The sequence below is a fragment of the Panthera tigris genome, chromosome B1 (genome assembly GCF_018350195.1).
Source record: "Panthera tigris isolate Pti1 chromosome B1, P.tigris_Pti1_mat1.1, whole genome shotgun sequence".
Lineage (NCBI taxonomy): Eukaryota > Metazoa > Chordata > Mammalia > Carnivora > Felidae > Panthera > Panthera tigris.
Window position 1 is genome coordinate 73,905,555 of NC_056663.1, and position 20,773 is coordinate 73,926,327.

General features: G+C 39.3%; 1 protein-coding gene and 1 pseudogene across 5 annotated transcripts in view; one reads left to right on the plus strand and one right to left on the minus strand.

Moving 5' to 3' along the window:
* TRIM2 (tripartite motif containing 2) overlaps window positions 1-17,072 on the minus strand; it is a 56,460-nt gene extending 39,388 nt beyond the window's left edge. For 3 of the 5 annotated variants that reach the window (XR_006216731.1, XM_007084186.3, XM_042983746.1), the window contains exons 1-3: window positions 16,893-17,072; window positions 11,791-12,028; window positions 670-821 (exon numbers count right to left, since the gene is read on the minus strand). Coding sequence is in view for 4 of the 5 variants with exons in the window: in XM_007084186.3 (XP_007084248.3) it covers window positions 670-821; window positions 11,791-12,028; window positions 16,893-17,026 (524 nt within the window). In the remaining variant the exon portion in view is untranslated. Of the gene's footprint in view, window positions 1-669; window positions 882-4,449; window positions 4,486-11,790; window positions 12,029-16,892 lie in introns of all 5 variants that reach the window. The other 2 variants (XM_042983748.1, XM_042983747.1) reach the window with 2 other exon arrangements.
* Window positions 17,073-20,007: 2,935 nt separating this feature from the next.
* On the plus strand, window positions 20,008-20,106 carry LOC122238231 (annotated as a pseudogene).
* The last annotated feature ends 667 nt before the right edge of the window (window positions 20,107-20,773 follow it).

The following is a 20,773-nucleotide window of genomic DNA, read 5'->3' on the forward strand; positions in this document are numbered from 1 at the left end:
CTAAATGTATAGCTAATCCTAATTAGTTTTATCCTAATCATATGAAAAACTTATCCAAATTCAGTTTCCTGAGAACATTTTTCAAGTTTCCAAGTTCCTTTAATTATTATAGAATAACCACACTTTTCTCATTACAACTATTGGTGACAAGATTTACTTTCAGCTGGTTGTTTATTTCCTCTCTTTGGTCTTTCTTTTGTATCACACAGCTACTCTGTTCCCTCATTTCCATGCCAAAGAGAAAGCCTGGAAGCAGGAAAACATAAGGAAAATCGAGCAATCACTGATCAGTACCATTTGCTGGGCTCAAACAGAGAGGAGCCAATGACAGTAAACACAATGGTCCTGTATATGTCAAGAAGAGCAGCTAAGAAAGGCTCCTCAGAGAGCCTGGTTTCAGGCATGAATTTCAGAAGATCTGCTGAGAGCATTTTCCTGGAATGTATTTTATTCACTTAATCATCCTAAGGTACTGAAACAAAAATGCCACCCCTCTTAACATAAGGGCGTTGGAATTTGACCAAGGGGTAAGGGGTGATCCTAATCACTCACTGGGGTTCATGACTACAGACACACAAAGGAGAATTTATTTAGGGAGCATGAGCCCACGGAGACAAGAGATCGGGAGGCCAAGCCTCACACAAGACAGCCAGGGGGAGGTATGTGCACCTTTTGTTGACGGCATCCAACTGGACCTGGAGTGAGGCCTTGTGTTGCTCTACCACATCCTTGAGGGGGACTGTGGGGTGTTCTGCGTGCTCCCCCTCAGTGCACTCTCGACACATGGCGGTCTCACAAGACTGGCAGTAAAAGTCCATCACCTGCAGGTAACACAAAAACAATTCCAGGTTCAAGGCCACTAACTGAGGGCTTACTGGGCACTAGGCCTGTAGTAGGCATCCTCTCATTTCATTCTCACAGCTTTCCCAGGATGTAGGCAGTATGTCCAGTTTCACAGAAGAACAGGAAGGATACATTTTTAAGTGCCAGGTCTCAAACAGAGATGGGCCAAGCTGCAGCGGTGGCCACAAAGCCTGATTTTCTGTGGTTACTCCCCTAGAGCAGAACAGTGTGGGGCTGCGATGCTCCAACTTCTTGATCTTAGGACTCTTTGCCACTCTTCATAAACTATTGAGGACTCCAAAGTGCTTTTATTTATGTGCATTGTATCTACAGACATATTAAAAACTGAAACAAAAATTTTAAAAAGTAACTAAAAGCAATAATAAGCCCACTCGATGTTAACATGAATAATATAAAACATGAAAAATAACTGTATTTTGAAAAACAAGAAATTTTGTGACAATGATGGCATTGTTTCCCACTTAAAAAATTTTCTTCAGGGGCGCCTGGGTGGTTCAGTCGGTTAAGCGTCCGACTTCAGCTCAGGTCACGATCTCACGGTCCGTGAGTTTGAGCCCTGCGTTGGGCTCTGGGCTGATGGCTCAGAGCCTGAAGCCTGCTTCTGATTCTGTGTCTCCCTCTCTCTCTGCCCCTCCCCCGTTCATGCTCTGTCTCTCTCTGTCTCAAAAATAAATAAACGTTAAAAAAAAATTAAAAAAAAAAATTTTCTTCAGTGTCTGGGTTAATAGTAGACAGCTGGATTTTCATATCTGCTTCTGCATTATATCTGTTGTGATTACACACATCATGTTGTCTCTGGAAAATTCCACTGTACACACTTGAGAGAACAAGAGTGAAAAAGGCACATAATGTCTTAGTATTATTTTAAATACAGTTTTGATCTTATGGACTGCCAACCCACCCCCACAAAGGGTTGGGGGACCCATGAGGGTTCCTGGACCATACTTTGAGAACTGATACTCTTTCTATAAGAGACAAGCTGGAGTGCCTGGGTGGCTCAGTTGGCTAAGTGTCCAACTTCAGCTCAGGTCATGATCTCACGGTTCATGAATTCAAGCCCCGCATCGGGCTCTGTGCTGACAGCTCAGCGCCCGGAGCCTGTTTCAGATTCTGTGTCTTCCTCTCTCTCTCTCTCTGCCCTCCCCCGCTTACACTCTGTCTCTCTCTCAAAAATAAATAAACATTAAAGAAAAAAGAGATATAAGCTGTACTGAACAATTTGTATCCTGGCTCTACCCCTTATGTAAAGGTTACCACTTATGTAACCTCAAATTTTCCTTTGTCAAATGGAGACGATAATAATAACCTAGAACTCAAAACTGCACAAAGAACTCAGATGTGGCACTGGCATGATGTAGCAGCAGCAATGATGATGATGATGATGATGATGATGATGGTGATGGTGATGGTGATATCATCAGCTTATAGGAAAATAAAGGTACCTTATCCTGATTATGATGAACTCTCAGTAACAATATAACACAAAGCCTATTAAGTCAGTTTCCTTGGGAAGGCATTTCCCTATTCTCTCGGCTGAAAATAATTTTGAATTCCCAAGATACTCTTGGAGGGATCTTTTTCTTGAAGTATAACACATGTACAGAAAATGGCATCAGGGCACCTGAGTGGTTCAGTCGGTTAAGCGTCTAACTTCGGCTCGGGTCATGATCTCACCACCCGTGAGTCTGAGCCCTGCATCTGGCTTTGTGCTGACGGCTCAGAACCTGGAGTCTGCTGCAGATTCTGTGTCTCCCTCTCTCCCTTTGCCATCCCCCGCTCTCGCTCTCTCTCTCTCAAAATTAAACATTAAAACAATTTTTTAAATGGCATAAGTCTTATTAAAGGTTAGTGGATTTTCATAAAGTGAATCCTCCTACCAAAGCACTTTTATTTATACCTCAGTTTATGAAATATTTATAAGGTTTTAAGTTCCTGAGCACAGGAACTCTCTTACAAAAAGCCTAATTCCTTACACAAAGTAAGTATTCAAAAACTACTCAATGAATGAATTGAATGCTGTCTATAAAAGATGCATTTTAGAGTCAAGGACACAAATACATTAAAATTAAAAGGGTAGAAAAAGATATTCCATGCAAATAGTAGTCAGAAGAGAACTGGAGTGGCTATTCTGAGACAAAATAGATTTTAAGACAAAAGTTGTTACAACAGACAAAAGAGGACATTCTGTAACTATAAGATGATAAATTCATTGAGAAGATATAACAATTATAAACAAATATGTACCCAACAACAGAGCCCCCAAATATATGAAACAAAAACTGACAGAATTGAAGGGAGAAATGAATAGTTCAGCAATAATAGTTGGAGATCTCAGTACCCCGCTTTCATTAATGATAGAACAATTAGATGGAAGATCCATAAAGAAATAGAAAGTTTGAGAATTATAAACCAACTAGGCCTAACAGACATATAGAACACTCTATTCACTAACAGAATACACATTTTTGTCAAGAACACATAGGACGTTCTCCAGAGTAGACCACATATTGGGTAAAAAACTCTCAATAAGTTTTAAAAAGATTAAAGTCATACAAATATTTTCTCTAGCCACAATGAAATCAAATTAGAAATCAATAATAGAAGGAAATCTGGAAAATTAACAAATATATGAAAATTAGATAACTTACTCTTACACATTGAGTCAAAGAAGAAATCACAAGGGAAATTAGAATATACTTTGAGATGAGCAAAAATGAAAACACAATATACCAAAACTTATGAGAGAGTTCTCAGAGCAAAATTTTAGATGTAAATGCCTAGTTTAAAAAGAAGAAAAATCTTAAATCAATATAGCCTAAGGTTTGACCTTAAAGAACCAAAAAAGAGGAACAAATCAAAACCAAAACAAAAAGAAAGAAAATAATAAAGATGAAAGTGGAGACAAATAAGATAGAAAAGAGAAACAGAGTACAGAAAATCAATGAAACCAAAAGTCGGTTCTTTGTAAAGATCAAAAAAATTGACAAACAGGATACTAAGGACAGTTGTATGCCAACAAATTGAATAACATAGATAAAATGGACAAATTCTTAAAAACACACAAACTAATAAAACTGACCCAAAGAAGAAATAGAAAATGTGAATATACCTATAATAGGATATTGAACCAGTATTCCAAAAATGTCCCAATATAGAAAGCCCATGACCAGATGGCTTCACTGATGAATTCTGCCAAATATTTAAAGAAGTATTAACATCAATCCTTCCAAATTCTTCAAAAAATAGAAGAGGAGGAAACATATCCTAACTTATTCTATTAGGCTAGCAATCCCCTAACACAAAAGCCAAAAAACATCACCAGTAAAGTTCATATCCCTTATGAATATAGATGCAAAAATCCTTAACAAAATACTAGTAAAGTGAATCAAGCTACATATAAAATGGGTTATACAATATGGTCCAGTGGAGTTTATCCCAAGACTGCAAAGGTAGTTCACATACAAAAATCAACATATGTAATACACCACACCAATAGAATAAAGGGGGAAAAAACTCCACATGGTCATCTCAATTGAGGCAGAAAAAAACATTTGACAATTTCCAACACCATTTCGTGATAAAAACACTTATCAATCTAGAAATAGAAGAAAAGTTCCTCAACTTGATAAAAGGTATCTACAAAAATCCTATACCTAACATCATACCTAATGTTAACCCCCTAAGATACAGAATGAGACAAAGATGTTCACTCTTGCCATTTATATTCAGCAATGTACTAGAAATTCTAACCAGGGCATTTAGGCAAGAAAAAGCAATAAAATGCATCCAAATTGGAAAGGAAGAAGTTAGAATTTCTCTATTCAGAGATGATATGAACTTATGTACAGAAAACTCTAAAGAATACACCAACCCCCACCCCCACAAAAATATTAGGCCTAACAAATGAATCCAGCAAAGTTGTAGGATACAAGATCACCAAAGAAAAATCAGTTGTATTTATATACACTAGCAATGAACAATCCAAAAATGAAATCAAGATAATTCCATTTATAGTAGCATCAAAAAGAATATAAAATACTTAAGAATACATTTAACCAAGAAGGAGTAAGACTTGTACACTGACTTCTACAAAACATTGTTGAAAGAAAGTAAAGAATACCTAAATAATGGAAATGAATGTAAAGATATCCCATGCTCATGAATAGGAAGACTTAATACTGTTAAGAGGGCAACATTCCCAAAAATCGATCTACTGATTCAGTGAAATACCTATCAAAATTCAAGCATCCTTTTTCCACAAAAGTGAACAAACTATTCTCAAAATTCAGATGGAATTGCATGGGACTCTGAATAGCCAAAACAATCTTGAAAAAAAAAAATTGGAAGACTTCGACTTCTAAATTTCAAAAGGTAGTACCAAGATAGAGTAATCAGAATACTGTGTTGCTGGCATAAGGACAGACATATAGATAGATGGAATAGAATTGACAGTCCAGAAATTAAACCATACATTTATGGTCAACTGATTCTTGACAAGGGTGCCAAGATCACTCAATGGAGAAAAGCAGTCTTTTCAACAAATGATGCCAAGACAACTGGATATCCACATGTAAAAGAATGAAGTGGAATGCTTACCTCACTCTACATACAAAAATTATCTCAAAATAGATTAACAACCTAAATGTAAGAGCTAAAACTATAAAACTCCTAGAAAAGAAAACATAGGAGTAAACCTTTATGACCTTTGATTAGGTAATGGTTTTCTAGATATGACACCAAAAACACAAGCAACAAGAAAAAATAGATAAATTGGACTTCATCAAAACAAAATCTTGTGGATGAAGGGTACTATCAAGATACTATCAAGAAAGTGAAAAGAGGGCACCTGTCTGGCTCAGTCAGTAGAGCATGCAACTCTTGATCTCGGGGTTGTGAGTTCGACTCCCATGTTGGGTGTTGAGGTTACTTAAAAATAAAATCTTTAAAAAAAAGAAAGTGAAAAGAATAGGAGAAATATTTGCGATTCATATATCTGATAAGGATGTAGTATCCAGAACATATAAAGAAACCCTACAACTCAAGAACCCAATTCAAAAAACTGGCAAAGGACTTGAATAGACATTTCTCCAAAGAAAATATACAAATGGCCAATTTGCACACACAAAAAATTATGCTCAATATTATTAGTCACTAAGGAAATCCAAATCAAAACAACTATGAGATACTTTATACTGATTCGGGTGGCTAGACTCAAAAAGTCAGATAATAACAAGTGTTGGTGGAAATGTGGAAAAATCAGAACTTTTATACTTTGCTAGTGGGAATGTAAACTGGCACAATCACTGTGAAAACAGTTTGGTGGCTCCTCAAAAGTAAAATACAGAATTACCATGGGACCCAGGAATTCAATTCCTAGGTATACACCCAAGAGAACTATAAACATACATCCACACAAAAATTTGTACACGAATGTTCATAGCACTATTCATAATAGCCCCAAAGTGGAAACAACATGAATATCCATCAACTAATGAATGGACAAATAAATTGTGGTATATCCAGACAATGGAATATTATTTTAGTCATAAAAAGACATGAAGTTTGGCCATATGGTACAATATAGATGAACTTTGAAAACATCCTGAGTAATAGAAGCCAGACTCAAGAGGCCACATAATTTACGACTGATTTGTAATAAATGTCTATAATGGCCAAATCTTGCAGAGATAACATGCATACTGGTGATTGCCAGGGGTTAGGGGTAGGGGGGAATGGGGAGTGGCATGATGAAAAAGTTTTGGAACTAGTGGTGATACTTACACAACCTCTTGAATACACTAAAAAGACTGAATTGTATACTTTAAAAAAATTTTTTACATGTTTTTATTTATTTTTGAGAGACAGAGACAGAGTGTGAGTGGGGGAGGGGCAGAGAGAGAGGGAGACACAGAATTCGAAGCAGTCTCCGGGCTCTGAGCTGTCAGCACAGAGTCTGATGTGGGGCTTGAACTCGTGAACCTCAATCATGACCTGAGCCAAAGTCAGGTGCTTAACTGACTGAGCCACCTAGGTGCCCTTGAATTGTATACTTTTAAATGGTTAAACTGTTTCATTTTATGTTATGTGAATTTTCCCTTAATTAAAAAATTAATTTTAAAAAATTGCATTAATTAGTTTAAAAAAATGCATCTTTGAAGAGAGAGCTACACACATAGGTGATTGTCCCTGGTTTGGAATCCTAAGTGTTTCTTGGAAACAAAGGCCCTAAAATCATTCTAAAGTGTGAACAACTAGTCATTCCCAAATGTTTGTGCTCAGGATCTGGCAGCTTTGACTCAAGCTGAGAGTTAATTGCGTCAAGCGTGAGACTCAGCTGAGCTCATCCATCTTGAGTGAGATAATACTGGTGTTTGTTCTTGGGCGGCTGGGCCAGGACTAGCTTATTTTTGTTGACAGGTAGACACTACTTGTGAAGATGACAAGGCAAGACCATATGCACTACTAACATGCTAGAAAGGGTGGTCAGGGCCTTGGAACAGCCCTGAGGATTGTGGAAGTGGGGACTTGTTAGTGATAGGGCATTCTTAATGAGGATCTCTTCTTTGTACCTCTTAACATCCTTGTTAGTAAGGTGCCTAAGCAAGCCATAACAGGGTTTAATGATCATTTGCGGTTCTGGGACCATGAGGCATGAGCTCAAATGTCTGCTTTACGTGCAAAGAACCTCTTAAATCACTGACCATTATTCCCATTTTTCTTTGTATTTGGACAATGCAGCCATGGCAGTTTAATTAGAAGACAGAGAGTGTCACAGCACTTAAAGTAAATGACAGGCTTTCATCCACATGTGCTAATCAGCACCAGGCAGTTTATGAGGACAACATCCTGCTTTATTGTTAATTACCCAATTTTATTAACCTTCAGATGCTTGAATTGTTTTTAAAGATTTACCCATGGCAATTAACTGCAGCAATTTATCTGCAATATTGCATGCATTTGGCTTGAATATGCAATGAGGACCCCTGTTTCAAAGCAGCAGCAGTGAACTACAATCTATGATAAAACAATAGAACGATTCAAGGCACACGCTGTTAATTTCCAAGACCTCTTGCTGGTTTATAAATTTTATGATTCCAAAGAATCATAATGACCCAGCAAAGAGAAATCAGCCAAAACATACTTTAAATAGCTTCATCTACCTTAAGGAGGTTCAAATTCTAGATAGATCTAAATTTTAGTGGATTTGATGTGATGCATTTGGAGAGAGACAAAGGGAAGTTTTAACCTAAAGGATTCTTTAACTTTGCTGGAATCAGCATCTCTAAGACAGATTCTGCTTAGCAGCTGGTGGCATCCAAGGGTCTCTATTGCTTCTATACCCTTCTCCTTTCTATACTGAATATACAGTGTGGAATGACTAATTAAAAAATGAAAGTCTATATAAACATACAAGCATACCCACATATTAGCATAAATGTCATCTGTTACCAAACCATCAATTTTAATGGCTACCCAAGAGTCAGGTGTACGGACTTACCATAATTTAGCCATTTCCCTAATATTGCACATTCAGATTATTTCTAATTTTTACTCTAATCTAAAATTTTCAATGAACATTCTTATATCTTCATTCTTTTCTCCAGCTATTTCCTTAGAAATATTTCTACTAGTGGAATTACTGAATTAAAGGACAGGAAGTTGTGTAAAACACTCATTATAGTTCGACAAACTGACATAAACTTTCTGAAGAGCAATTTACCCTCCCACCCACAGCAAATGAAAACATCTCCCTATATCCTCATCAGCACTGCTTATTATCTTTAAAAATCAATTTGAAAAGATGTGATTATTTGTGAAGCTTGACATTTCTCATACTATTATTAGCTATTTATATGTCCTCTGTGAATTTTCTGAGTTCTCTGCCCATTTTCTTTTGTGATGTTCATATTTCCTAACTCTTAATTCTTTTTTGATGTTCATGTTTTTCCTGATTCTTAATTCTTACATAGTAAGGATTTGTTGGGGTATTTTAATTAAGAATTTTACAGTTATTTTCATGAACCGAATGATTAATAGTTTTCTTTTTCTATCTTCACTAGATTTTGGTATTAAAGTTATGAGTATATCACGAGTGAATTAGGGAGTTTTCTATCTTTTCTTAAGATGCAGACCACACTATGAATCATATTTGTTTTACACATATTTGTTTTGAAGGAGTTAGGTTTCAAATAAAGTTTTACCAGTTTCTTGCAAAATTAGCAGCCTACTCAGGTTTTCTTAATCACTTCCAATTTCCTAGATAATCATCCATTTCATTCAAACTTTCAAGTATATTAGCCTTTAGCACCTAGCATTGATATATTTGTTCTAAAATATTCCTTTTACCTGTACTGGTATCTCTTTGTTAGAGTCCTAATTTGATATATTTTCCCTTTTTTGTTTTACCAGATATGAAATTATTTCACTAATTAAAAAAACCAGCTCTTAGGTTTATTAACTCAATTGTTTTATTACTTTCAAATGAAGTTTATCTCTATTATTTCGTGTTCCATATATTTACTTTGTTGTTTTCCCTAGCTTTTTGAATTGAACTCCTTTCATTTTTTTAATAAACATTTATTTATCTTGTGACAGAGCGAGAGAGAGAGCATCGGAGAGAGAACAGGGGGAGGGGCAGAGAGAGAGGGAGAGAGAATCTCAAGCAGGCTCTGCACTGTCAACACAGAGCCTGATGCAGGGCTTGATCCCACAAACCATGAGATCATGACCTGAGCTGAGCTAGAGCTCCTCTAGGAGAAGACAGCCTCAGGGAGAGCCAGTGTGAGAAATGGTCATAAGAAGAATGCTCAACTAATTGAAGGCACCATTTAAAGTTTCCTTTACAAAACTTACATGGTAATTCTCCCTTGGAGTACACTGCATGGGAAACCGTGGCTATTGACAGCCTGGTGTGCTTTCAATTAAATAATTAATTAAAGATACGTAGGGGCGCCTGGGTGGCTCAGTCGGCTGAGCGTCCAACTTTGGCTTGGGTCATGGTCTCACGGTTCATGAGTTTGAGCCCCACGTGGGGCTCTGTGCTGACAGCTCAGAGCCTGGAGCCTGCTTTGGATTCTGTGTCTCCCTCTCTCTCTGCCCCTCTCCCATTCGCGCTCTGTCTCTCTGTCTCCAGCTTCCCCATGCCAACAGCCTCCAAACAGCACATCCCTAAAGCTTTCCCTTTTGTCTGCGGTAGAGCTTTCCCACTCCTCTGCCTGCCTTTGAGTCTCTGCCAAAACAGAAGTGACGGTGGCTGATTCCTTGTTATAGCAAGTTCAGGACAGACAGTCTCTGTTTGTTTCTACATTTCCATGTAGAAGATACTGTGCTTAGTGCTAGCAATATAATGGTGAACATGGTCCCTGACCTTCTGGAGCTCACTTTCTAAAAGTAAGGCCAGAAGATCAACAAATACACAGATGAAGGCAAGCAGAGCATGGTGGATGCCAGGAAGGAAATCCAGGAAGTGATGTAATGGCTAATAAGTGGGTGTCAGAGGTTGGTTTGCCTCAGTTACAGAAGACTGCTCTGTGTGGGAGCAAGTTGAGCAGAGACATGAAGGATGAGGGTGAGCTAGCCAGGGAGCATTCCGGGCAGAAGGCACAGAGAATAATCAAGTCCCAAGGTGGGAAGCCACTTGGCAAGTTCTAGGCCAGTGAGGCTGCCGTGTGGTGGGCAGAGAGAGTGGCATGAAATGAGGTCAACAAACAATAGTCATGGCTAATAATTATTCCTTTGCTCTAACAATTAATAGCTTGCTTGATAGTGGTTTTACTAGCCCCATGCCTTCTATTATAAGCAGCTTCTAATACTTTTGAAGTGGCCATTACAAAGAAAAAAGTGAATAGTCACTGACAAGAAATAATCTTCATAGCTAACATTTATCAAGAGCTAACTATAATGCTTTATATGACTTAAACATTTACTTCTCCAAGTAATCCCATGTAGTAAATACTATTATTTAATTTTTTTAATGTTTATTTATTTTTGAGAGAGAGAGAAAAAGAGTCTAAGCGGGGGAGGGGCAGAGAGAGAGAGGGAAACACAGAATCCGAAGCAGGCTCCAGGCTCCGAGCTGTCAGCACAGGGCCCGACGCGGGGCTGGAACTCACAAACCTCGAGATCATGACCTGAGCCAAAGTTGGATGCTTAACCGACTGGGCCACTCAGGGGTCCCTAGTAAATACAATTATTACTTCTTCTTTACAGATGAGAAAGTGAGACACAGAGAGCTTAATAAACGTGCCAAAGCTGACACAGGAATAAGTTGAAGAGCGGGGTTTGAACGAGGCAGTTGAAATCCAAAGCCAGTGCTCTTGTACAATGCGGCCTCTTCAGGTGACATAGCTATTGTGAATCAGTTATTTAATGGTACACACAGGTTCTCCTAAGTTTATATCACCTATTATGCTTGCTAGTAGCAGAAAATACGCTTGAATTCAAAATCTAGAATCTATTGTCAAGGATTCACACATCTTCAAATTCTATTTATTATTAAGGATTAGGGCCTAATGGAGCAGGAGAAAAATTTCCCTCAAAAGAAAAACAAAGAGCTGTAATTAATTAATATTTTAATAATCATTCTCAATTTGCAGCACGTATCTATTTTTAATCTTTATCCAGAATTTACTATATAGATATTTATGTGGGTCAAGAATACCCACTGTGCAAATAGTTATGGGTTTGCTCTCCTGGGGAAACTAATAATACATGCTAATAGACACAATGAAGATTGATCTGATCATTTAAATAAATTTGATCAGAGCAAGTAAGCAGGCAAAATAGCCTGAGCACTGCTAAAAATGCCTTCTAATTACTCATTTTCCAGGTGGAGTTCTGCTTTAGCGTATAACCTCTGATTGCCCGAAGCCTACCCAAATCAAAGCAGTCATGCCCCCAGGCCGCGTCTGCAATCCGCTCACTTACATTTCCATCGTGGTTTGGGCAAGAGAGAGGCTTTCCGGCAGCCACAGCGGTGACCGTCTCCAGGATGGAGGACTCCTCAACGTTGCTGCCGGGAGTTCGCTGCAGCACGTCCATCAGGTTCGTGATGAAGAAGTTGTTCTGGAGCGCGGCCACCCCCTTCTCGGGCAGGATGGAGGTCTGGCGGCACACTGGGCAGGAGAGGGTTAGACTGTGGGCGGGAATGTAGTTCTGCAGGCACCTGTTGCGGGAGCAGAAGCAGGTGGACTGTCAGCACAGTGGGCTCTCGAGCAAGAGCAGGACCACCTCTTCTCACAGGTACCGTACATTCTCTGCACCAACATGGGCTACTTTGCAGAAACTCCCTGTGTAGTTTCCTTTTCTAGGAAAATAAGATTTCAGCAACCAAGAGGTAATGTGTACTCCCGCGCCCCTATCAACTGATCAGGCAAAGGATAACCCTCAAGGAAAAGAGTAACATCATTGACTTTGGTAGTGTTCTGGGGAACCTTGCCCCAAATGAGCAGCATTGGCCTCTCCGGGGAACTTGGAAGAAGTGCAGAATCTTAGGTCTTCCTCCAGGCCTGCTGAGTCTGAATCAGGTGATTTATATGCCCATTAAAGGTTGCAGGGGACACCTGGGTGGCTCAGTCGGTTAAGCGTCTTTGGCTCAGGTCATGATCTCGCAGTTTGTGAGTTCAAGCCCTGTGTTGGGCTCTGTGCTGACAGCTCAGAGCCTGGAGCCTGCTTCGGATTCTGCGTCTCCCTCTCTCTCTGCCCCTCCCCGCTCACACTTTGTCTCTCTCTCTCTCTTAAAAATAAATAAACATTAAAAAAATTTTTAAAAAGGTTGCAAAGCATTGCTCTACAATATCCAGTGTCATGTTCACAGATTTGTGGATTTTTACAATGGGGAGAAACAGGTTGAAGTTTTCTCTTACTGTTGAAATACTTAAATTAAGCCACAGGTAAAGTAATTACTAACAAACTTCATATGTGAAATTGCTCATGTGCTAAGTTAAATAAGAAGGTAAAGATGTATTTTGATAACTGATTAACTCAATGGAACAACTACTCAAGAAGGATAAAGAAATGTGTTTTCATATATAGCAAATGGCATATTCAGTTAATTTTTAATTATTTCATACACATAGTTGCATACAAAAGCATAAGCAGATCTCCCATGTTAAAAACACCTCCCAGTGGAGGGGCGCCTGGGTGGCTCAGTTGGTTAGGCATCTATCTGACTTCAGCTCAGGTCACGATCTCACGGTCTGTGGGTTCAAGCCCCATGTTGGGCTCTGTGCTGACACTCAGAGCCTGGAGCCTGCTTCGGATTCTGTGTCTCCCTCTCTCTCTGCCCCTCCCCACCTCATGTTCTGTTTCTGTCTCTGAAAAATGAATAAACCTTAAAAAAAAAAAAAAAAAAAAAAAACACCTCCCAGTGGAAACGTTTTGTTTGAAGCAGGGATAGGACACCCGGAGTCATACCAACATGATCTCTTCTTGCCTCTCCTCAAAAGGCATCAACTTAATTCATTTAATTAGCAAAATGCATTGCTAGTAATGACTTATATAGATCCTGCTCACTAGATTCACAGTACTTGCAAAAACCGTATGAAGTAGGTACTTTATTTACTTATGTTTTAATGTTTATTTATTCTGAGAAAGAGATGGGGGTGGGGAGGGGCAGAGAGACAGGGAGACAGAGAATCCCAAGCAGTCTTCCCACTCTCAGTGCAGTGCCCGATGTAGGGCTCAAACACACAAACCGTGCGATCATGACCTGAGCTGAAACAAAGAGTCAGACACTTAACCAACTGAGCCACCCAGGTGCCCCTGAAGTATGTACTTTAGACACCCGAGGAAACACAGGCTGAGAGAAGCAAAGTTGCTTGCTCTCAGAACTCCAGTGGTCAAGGGCAGAGCAGGAGTTCAAACCCAGGCGACTCAGGTTCTTAAGCACCAGAACCTAAGTTCTATATAACTACTCTACATAATGTTTCCCTGTTGCTCTGCCAAACGAAATCCGAAAACTTCTGATTTCGTCTCATTCCCCATATTATGTAGATAAGGAAAATGCCATCAAGGAGGTTAATGGACTTTCCTATGTCACAGAAGTACCTAGCACTGAATCAATACCAGAAACAGAATAGCTTTTGCTAAGGTCACCGAGGGCATCCAAATCCAGACAATAGACATTTTTCACTCCTATCCTTCCCAGTACCACTCATTAAATGTGACCGCTGCCTCCCACCTCTCCTTTTTTGAAACTTCATCTTCTCTTGCTTGTGACAGCACACTCACTTGGTCCTCCTTCTCCTTCTGTCTGCTCTTGGTTTTCTACTGGCCAGTCCAGACTGTCATTAGCACCCCTCTCTCCGTGGGACATCATATCCATGTGCAGGGCTATAAACACAACACTCCCACATTTCTATTCCTTCCACAAACGTCTCCTCTGAGCCCCTAATCTCTACACCAACTGCTTTCTTGGCATCTCCTCTTAGATGTCGCACAAGCTCTAAGACTCAACATGTCCAAAACCAAAGCTATGTTCTTTCCCCAAACTGGGTCCTCTTTCCATCTCAACAAACAGCACCTCCGTCCATTCATCTAGGAATGATGGAGCCATGCTGAAAACAGTAACTGTCCTTCATATTCCACATCCAACCCATCACCAAAGGCTGGAAATTCCTAAATACCTTCCAACATTTCCAGTTCTCATCATCTGCTTTACACCAGCCTTTCTTGGGTTTCTGCAGTGGCTCTATGCACTGTCACCCACCCTTGTATCCTCTATCCTCTAATATTCTCCATATTGCGACCACTGTGACCTTCTCAAAACCCATTCCATGCATTCCACAGGGACTTGCTGTGGTAGGCTCTGGAAAATCTCTACCACCGGCCATTAGATGGAGGAACAGAAGTAGACTGGGTGAGACCCAACTGAGAGGGCGTGAGGCAGACCCAGGACAGCCCAAAACTGTTGCTTCTCACCTGTCAGAGCACGTAAATGGGAGCCAAACAATGCACTGCCTGGGAACTGAACACGGGGAATAGGAGGCTCTGCCAGGCTCAGACTGAGTGCCTCTCAGTGTTGTATATGAAGAGGCCAACTGCTGCAAATCAAATAATGATCTTACCATGTGAGCCCAGAGACACAGGGACAATTAGCTGGTATTCATGTTTTAGCTAGATTCACTGAGTGAGGGGGGGAAGTCACTCTCCATTTAGTCATTTTGGACTATAAATTACAAAATGCACCAAAGTGTAAAATAAATAAAGTGAAAAGTGCTAGTGCCCTATATACCACTACTAAAACAAACAAACTCTACACACACACACACACACACACACACACACACACACACACCAAAAGAACCCCCTAAAAAGCAACAAAAAAACCACAACGGCCAGTAACAAATCCACCTTCTCTGTCTATCCATCACCAGCATGGATATGGTTATTCTGTTGCACCTGAGATCTTACAAAGTAAATCAACTTTAACAAATGTATATTTAAAAATGGATGGTAAATATAATTAGCACTGATTTGAAGCCATTGGAAACACCACTTCCTATTCTATAACAAGAATTAAAGCATTTTAATTATGTATATTTAATAATAATAGAAAATATATTTAACACAATGCTATAAAACATAATTGCTATATTTATTTTTAAGAAAAAAAAATATAACCTTACTAGGGAAATACTTAAATTAGGACACAGATAAACTAATTACTAACAAACTTTATCTGCTTAATTGCTTATGTGCTAAGTTAAACGAGAAAGTAAAGATGTATTTTGATAACTGATTAACTCAATGGAAAAAACTAAGAAGGATAAAGAAATGTGTTTTCATATATAGCAAATTACATGTTCAGGTAATTTATAATTATTTCATACACATAGTTTTTTTCTTCATCTGCAACATCTTTATGTTCAAATGTGCCATTAGTATGTGTCTTCTGAAGTATCTTTTTTAAAAAAATTTTTCATGTTTATTTATTTTTAAGAGCAAGAGAGACAGAGCGTGAGCAGGGAAGGGGGAGAGAGAGGGGAGACACAGAATCTGAAGCAGGCTCCAAGCTCTGAGCTGTCAGCACAGAGCCTGATGCGGTGTTCGAACTCACAGAATGTGAGATCATGACCTGAGCCGAAGTTGGACGCTCAACTGACTGAGCCACCCAGGTGCCCCACTTCTGAAGTATCTTTGAGAGGAAGCTCTCCCTTTTAACTAAGGTATTTTACCTCATGTGTTTGTTGTATGGGAGAAGATAATAGATTAATAAAATTGGTTTTAATGTTTGTTTATTTTTGAGAGAGAGAAAGGCAGAATGTGGGCAGGAGAGGGGCAGAGAGAGAGAGGGAGACACAGAACCCGAAGCAGGCTCCAGGCTCTGAGCTGTCAGCACAGAGCCCGATGTGGGGCTTGAACCCACAAACCACGAGATCGTGACCTGAGCCAAAATCAGACGCTCAACCAACTGAGCCACCCAGGTGCCCCATAATAGATTTTTAATTGGCCCTCACCAAAGATACTGTATGAAGGAACTGTGGTTGGCAAAAATTGACGAAAAACAAGGGAGAAATTAAAACATTTTTTAAATCCTAAAATATTTAATGTTCTATGTCCTGTGGGAATGAATCAGTAGCTACTAGATTGCTTTCTCTCACTTGTAGTTATTTAAAATAGAGTAAATTAGGGGCGCCTGGGTGGCTCAGTCGGTTGGGCGTCGGACTTCGGCTCAGGTCATGATCTCACTGTTCGTGAGTTCGAGCCCCACGTTGGTCTCTGTGCTGACAGCTCAGAGCCTGGAGCCTGCTTTCGATTCTGTGTCTCCCTCTCTCTCTGCTCCTCCCCTGCTCATGCTCTGTCTCTCTCTGTCTCAAAAATAAATAAAAACATTAAAAAATTTTTAAAAAAATAATAAAATAGAGTAAATTATTGGCAACTCATGATTATGTTTCTAGATATCTATCATAAGCACAAAAGAGTTATTGTCTTCCATAGGTAACTGGACAATTCTGGAAAGAACCCCTTGGTAAGCTAGAGGAGATCAGTCTGTGAAACTCTCTTCTCTGAGCACAAAGGAGGCTTACCTCTCGCAGAAAGTGTGCAGACAGGGGAGAACCTTGGGATTCTTGTACCGTTCCAGGCATATACTGCAAATCAGAAACTGCTTGTCAATCTGGCGCACCACAGGACTTGGGATGTTGGTGGCTTCACTGGCCATCCTAGACCACTGACATGGGAGGCCGGCTGTCTTTGACCCTGCACGCTGCTGCTGTCAGACAGGAAAAATATATAATAACTTGTAAGTGCAAATCAATCATTGGTTCATTCACTACAGACACCGTGTTATGAATACAGGTAGAATTCCATGCCAGTGACCTCAAAATGACCATAACCAACCCTCAATGCTGGATGAGGCATACAGTGAAATGCCTGTTTATTTTGTAAATCAATAAAATGATCACATGTTCACCATGCAAACAAAACAAATTAGAAGACGTAGTTGCACAAAGAGGCATGCCTGCTGGCTTTGCAAGCAAGGGTAACTGAGGGGCCAAATACTTATACAGCTCTGCCTGTTCATGCCTTCATTTATGACTCTATTTGATTCTATACCTACAGTCTTATAAAAGTATAATCTATATCAAATAGAACAGTCTTACTAAGATAAAATGGTTTCCCAACTATTGTACTTGAAGGGGATCAAAATGTCACTCCAAAATGTGCCATCTTGGCATAAGGATTATTTTGAGCTGGAGGCACTTGAGAAACAGCAGACACGGTAAGGCAGCTGGTGGTTGGCGAGGGGCATTCTGTCCTCTCCCCCCTGCTTAAAAGCAGGGCATCGATTTCCCATTTTCAAAGGAAATTTTCATTTGTAAAGGTGCCCCACTCTCCGAAACCAAAAAGAGGAGACTCTTAATTATCACCAGAGATAGCATGGGAGAGGAGTCTACATAACAAATCTTACTCAACAACCCTTATGGACCATACATTTCCTGGTCACTTTCCTACAATTTACTGTCCCTAAACCTCCTTTTCCTTTATCTAGCCATTTCTCCACCATTTGTCATCCTTTGTTAAAACAGTATATAAGCCCCCAGGTCCAACTGCCTCTCTGGGTTTTCATTTCTTTTCTGTGAAGCTCCCATGCATGTAAAATTAAAAATATTAAATTAATAAACTTAGAATATTATATATTATGTTGGAAAAATAAACTACCAGTAAAATGTGTACATCCTTTTCTCTTGATAATCTGTCTTTTGTCAGTTTAATTTGCAGTCTTCAGGAACAGAATTGAAGTGTGTTGAGAAAAGTTTTCCCTCCCCTACATACTGTTAACATGCAAGGATGGAATAATTAGAACTTGTTTAAAATTTTTTTAATATTTATTTATTTTTGAGAGAGAGAGAGAGAGAGAGAAAGAACATGAGTGGGAAAAGGGGCAGAGAAAGAGGGAGACACAAAATCCAAGTTAGGCTCCAAGCTGTCAGCACAGAGCCCAACGTGGAGCTCGAACTCACCGCCTATGAGATCACGACCTGAGCTGAAGTCGGACGTTTAACCGACTGAGCCACCCAGGTGCTCCAGAATAATTAGAACTTTTTATTAAGACCTTTGTATGGGGTTCAGAGTGTTCTCTTCAGAACTAAAGGTTTATAGATTGTATGCTAAAATGTATTTGCCACAGAGCAGGGACAAAGGCAGATAATTCCTAACATTTTAAGAAATGTCTGTTGGTATTCATGTGTGGGAATCTGAGGGACCTGGTGAAATTAATTAGTTCAGAGAAGGTTTCAAAATGTCAGGAATCGTGCCAGAAAAAGAGAATTAGAAGAGGGCAAGAGAGAAAAATGCAGAGGGCCTCCAAGGGAGGGTAAAATTACAACATAAAACACAGCTTCATTTACCACCTTGAAGAACATCTGGCTTCTATTCCAAAAGGGTAAACCAAGGTTAAGCTAAAATTCACTTCTTAATTTTCTAAATATTTGGTAAGGTGTCTACAGCCCCCCAATTCCCAACAGAAACACTCTTTACAAAAAAAATTTGTTAATTTTCAATATGACCCTAGGCAGGAAGTAATATTATTCTCATTCCACAGATTTTTGAAAACCTTGGCTCAGTTAAGAAGTTTGTCAGAATGCAAAACCCATAGCCTGTTCACTCCTTAAACCACCACATCTCCCTTGACCGTGTGCTTTAAGAAGGCTGTATGTACTATAAAAGCTTGGTTTATAAATAATATTTTAACTTGGCCTGGGACCTGTGTTTGAAGCTGGGAAATACCATATTTACAGAATCAACAATTCTACACTTTTTAATGGAAATTCTTTTCAAACATGAATGATAGTTCTTCTCTCTCCCCACCAGTTCACCACATTTTTAAAAAGTATGTCAACTTGTAATAAGAAAATCCTATCGGGGAACCTGGGTGGTTCAGTAGATGGAGCATCTGACTCTTGAACTCAACTCAGATCATGACCTCACAGTCTGTGAGATTGCGCCCCAAGTCGGGTTCTGCGCTCTCTCCATCTCTCTCTCTCTCTCTCTCTCTCTCTCCCCCCCCCACCTGCATGTGTGTGCTGTCTCTCAAAATAAATACATAAACATTTTAAAAATTCTACTAGTTATACATAATTGAGTATAGTTACATATAAGACACACCCATATCCCAACTCTATACTTTCTAGATAAGCTCATTAAAGAGCATGATTCATAAACAGACAGAACATTGTGAAAGAACCTACTATACACGAGTGTCACATCTGAACAGAACTTGCTGCATTAGTTAAAACAGCGTGAGTGCGACATATCTAATTAGCCAGCACTATCTGCTCTCTCTTTCCTAGAATGTCTCCCTAAAGAACTAGAGTAGAGAATGATATTCATTGATTGGATTAAATGTGGCTCATCTCTCAGGAGCTCAAAGTATTGGCACATCATCTGCTTTTCTTAACCACATCCCCATGACATCAGAAAAGGGAAGGAATGGATTTGTCTGTCTTTAAGATAAGGAAACCAAAGCCGAGGGTTTAAATGACTTGCTCAAGGTCACCCAGTAAAATCAGTGAATCAGAAAGCTCAGATTTCAAGTCTTCTGCTTTATCTGATACCTAATCTTAAACAAGATTAACACTTTGTGTGTGTGTGTCTGTGTGTGTGTGTGTGTGTGTGTGTGTGTGTGATAAAAATTATGGAGTGCTCACTTCAGCAGCACTAAAATTGAAATGATACAGAAGATTGGCCCAGCCCCTGAGCAAGGATGACACAAAAATTCATGATGTGTTCCATATATATACATTTTCAATTATATCTAAGGGGCACCTGGGTGGCTCAGTTGATGAGCATATGACTCTTGATTTTGGCTCAGGTCATTTTGGCTGAGACCCCTGATCTCAGGGTCGTGGGATCCAGTCCCGCATCAGGGCTCCAAGTTGAGTACAGAGCCTGCTTAAGATTCTCCCTCTCTGTCTCTCTCTCTCCCCCTCCCCCTCTGCCACTCTCCCCTGCTCACACTCTTTCTCTATCTCTAATACAAACAAATAACTTTTTAAAAAATTATATTGAACTTTTCAGTTAAAATAAGTTAAAAATAATTTTAATTTGAATAGCTTTTGAAAAATTTCATATCCCCCTTTGAAATAATCAGTCATGCTGAGTATTGAAAAAAGTACAGAGAAAACATCGCATTGATTTCACTCTTTTTTTTTTTTTTTTTTTAACCTTAGAGTTTTAGGGTTTGGGCAAGGAGAAACCATTTGTTTTAATCAAATGGTATGATTTGACTAAATGAAATTTCTTGAGCTCACATCATTATGTTCTGATGCTGAAATGAAAATATTTCACTCTAATTTTATGATAATTATTGAAGTGGGTGGGAGTAAGTCTTTGTTAGTATTGTTAATTTATATGGTAAATTAGGTTGACTCATTAACACTAATTTAAAAGCATGACAATATTACAG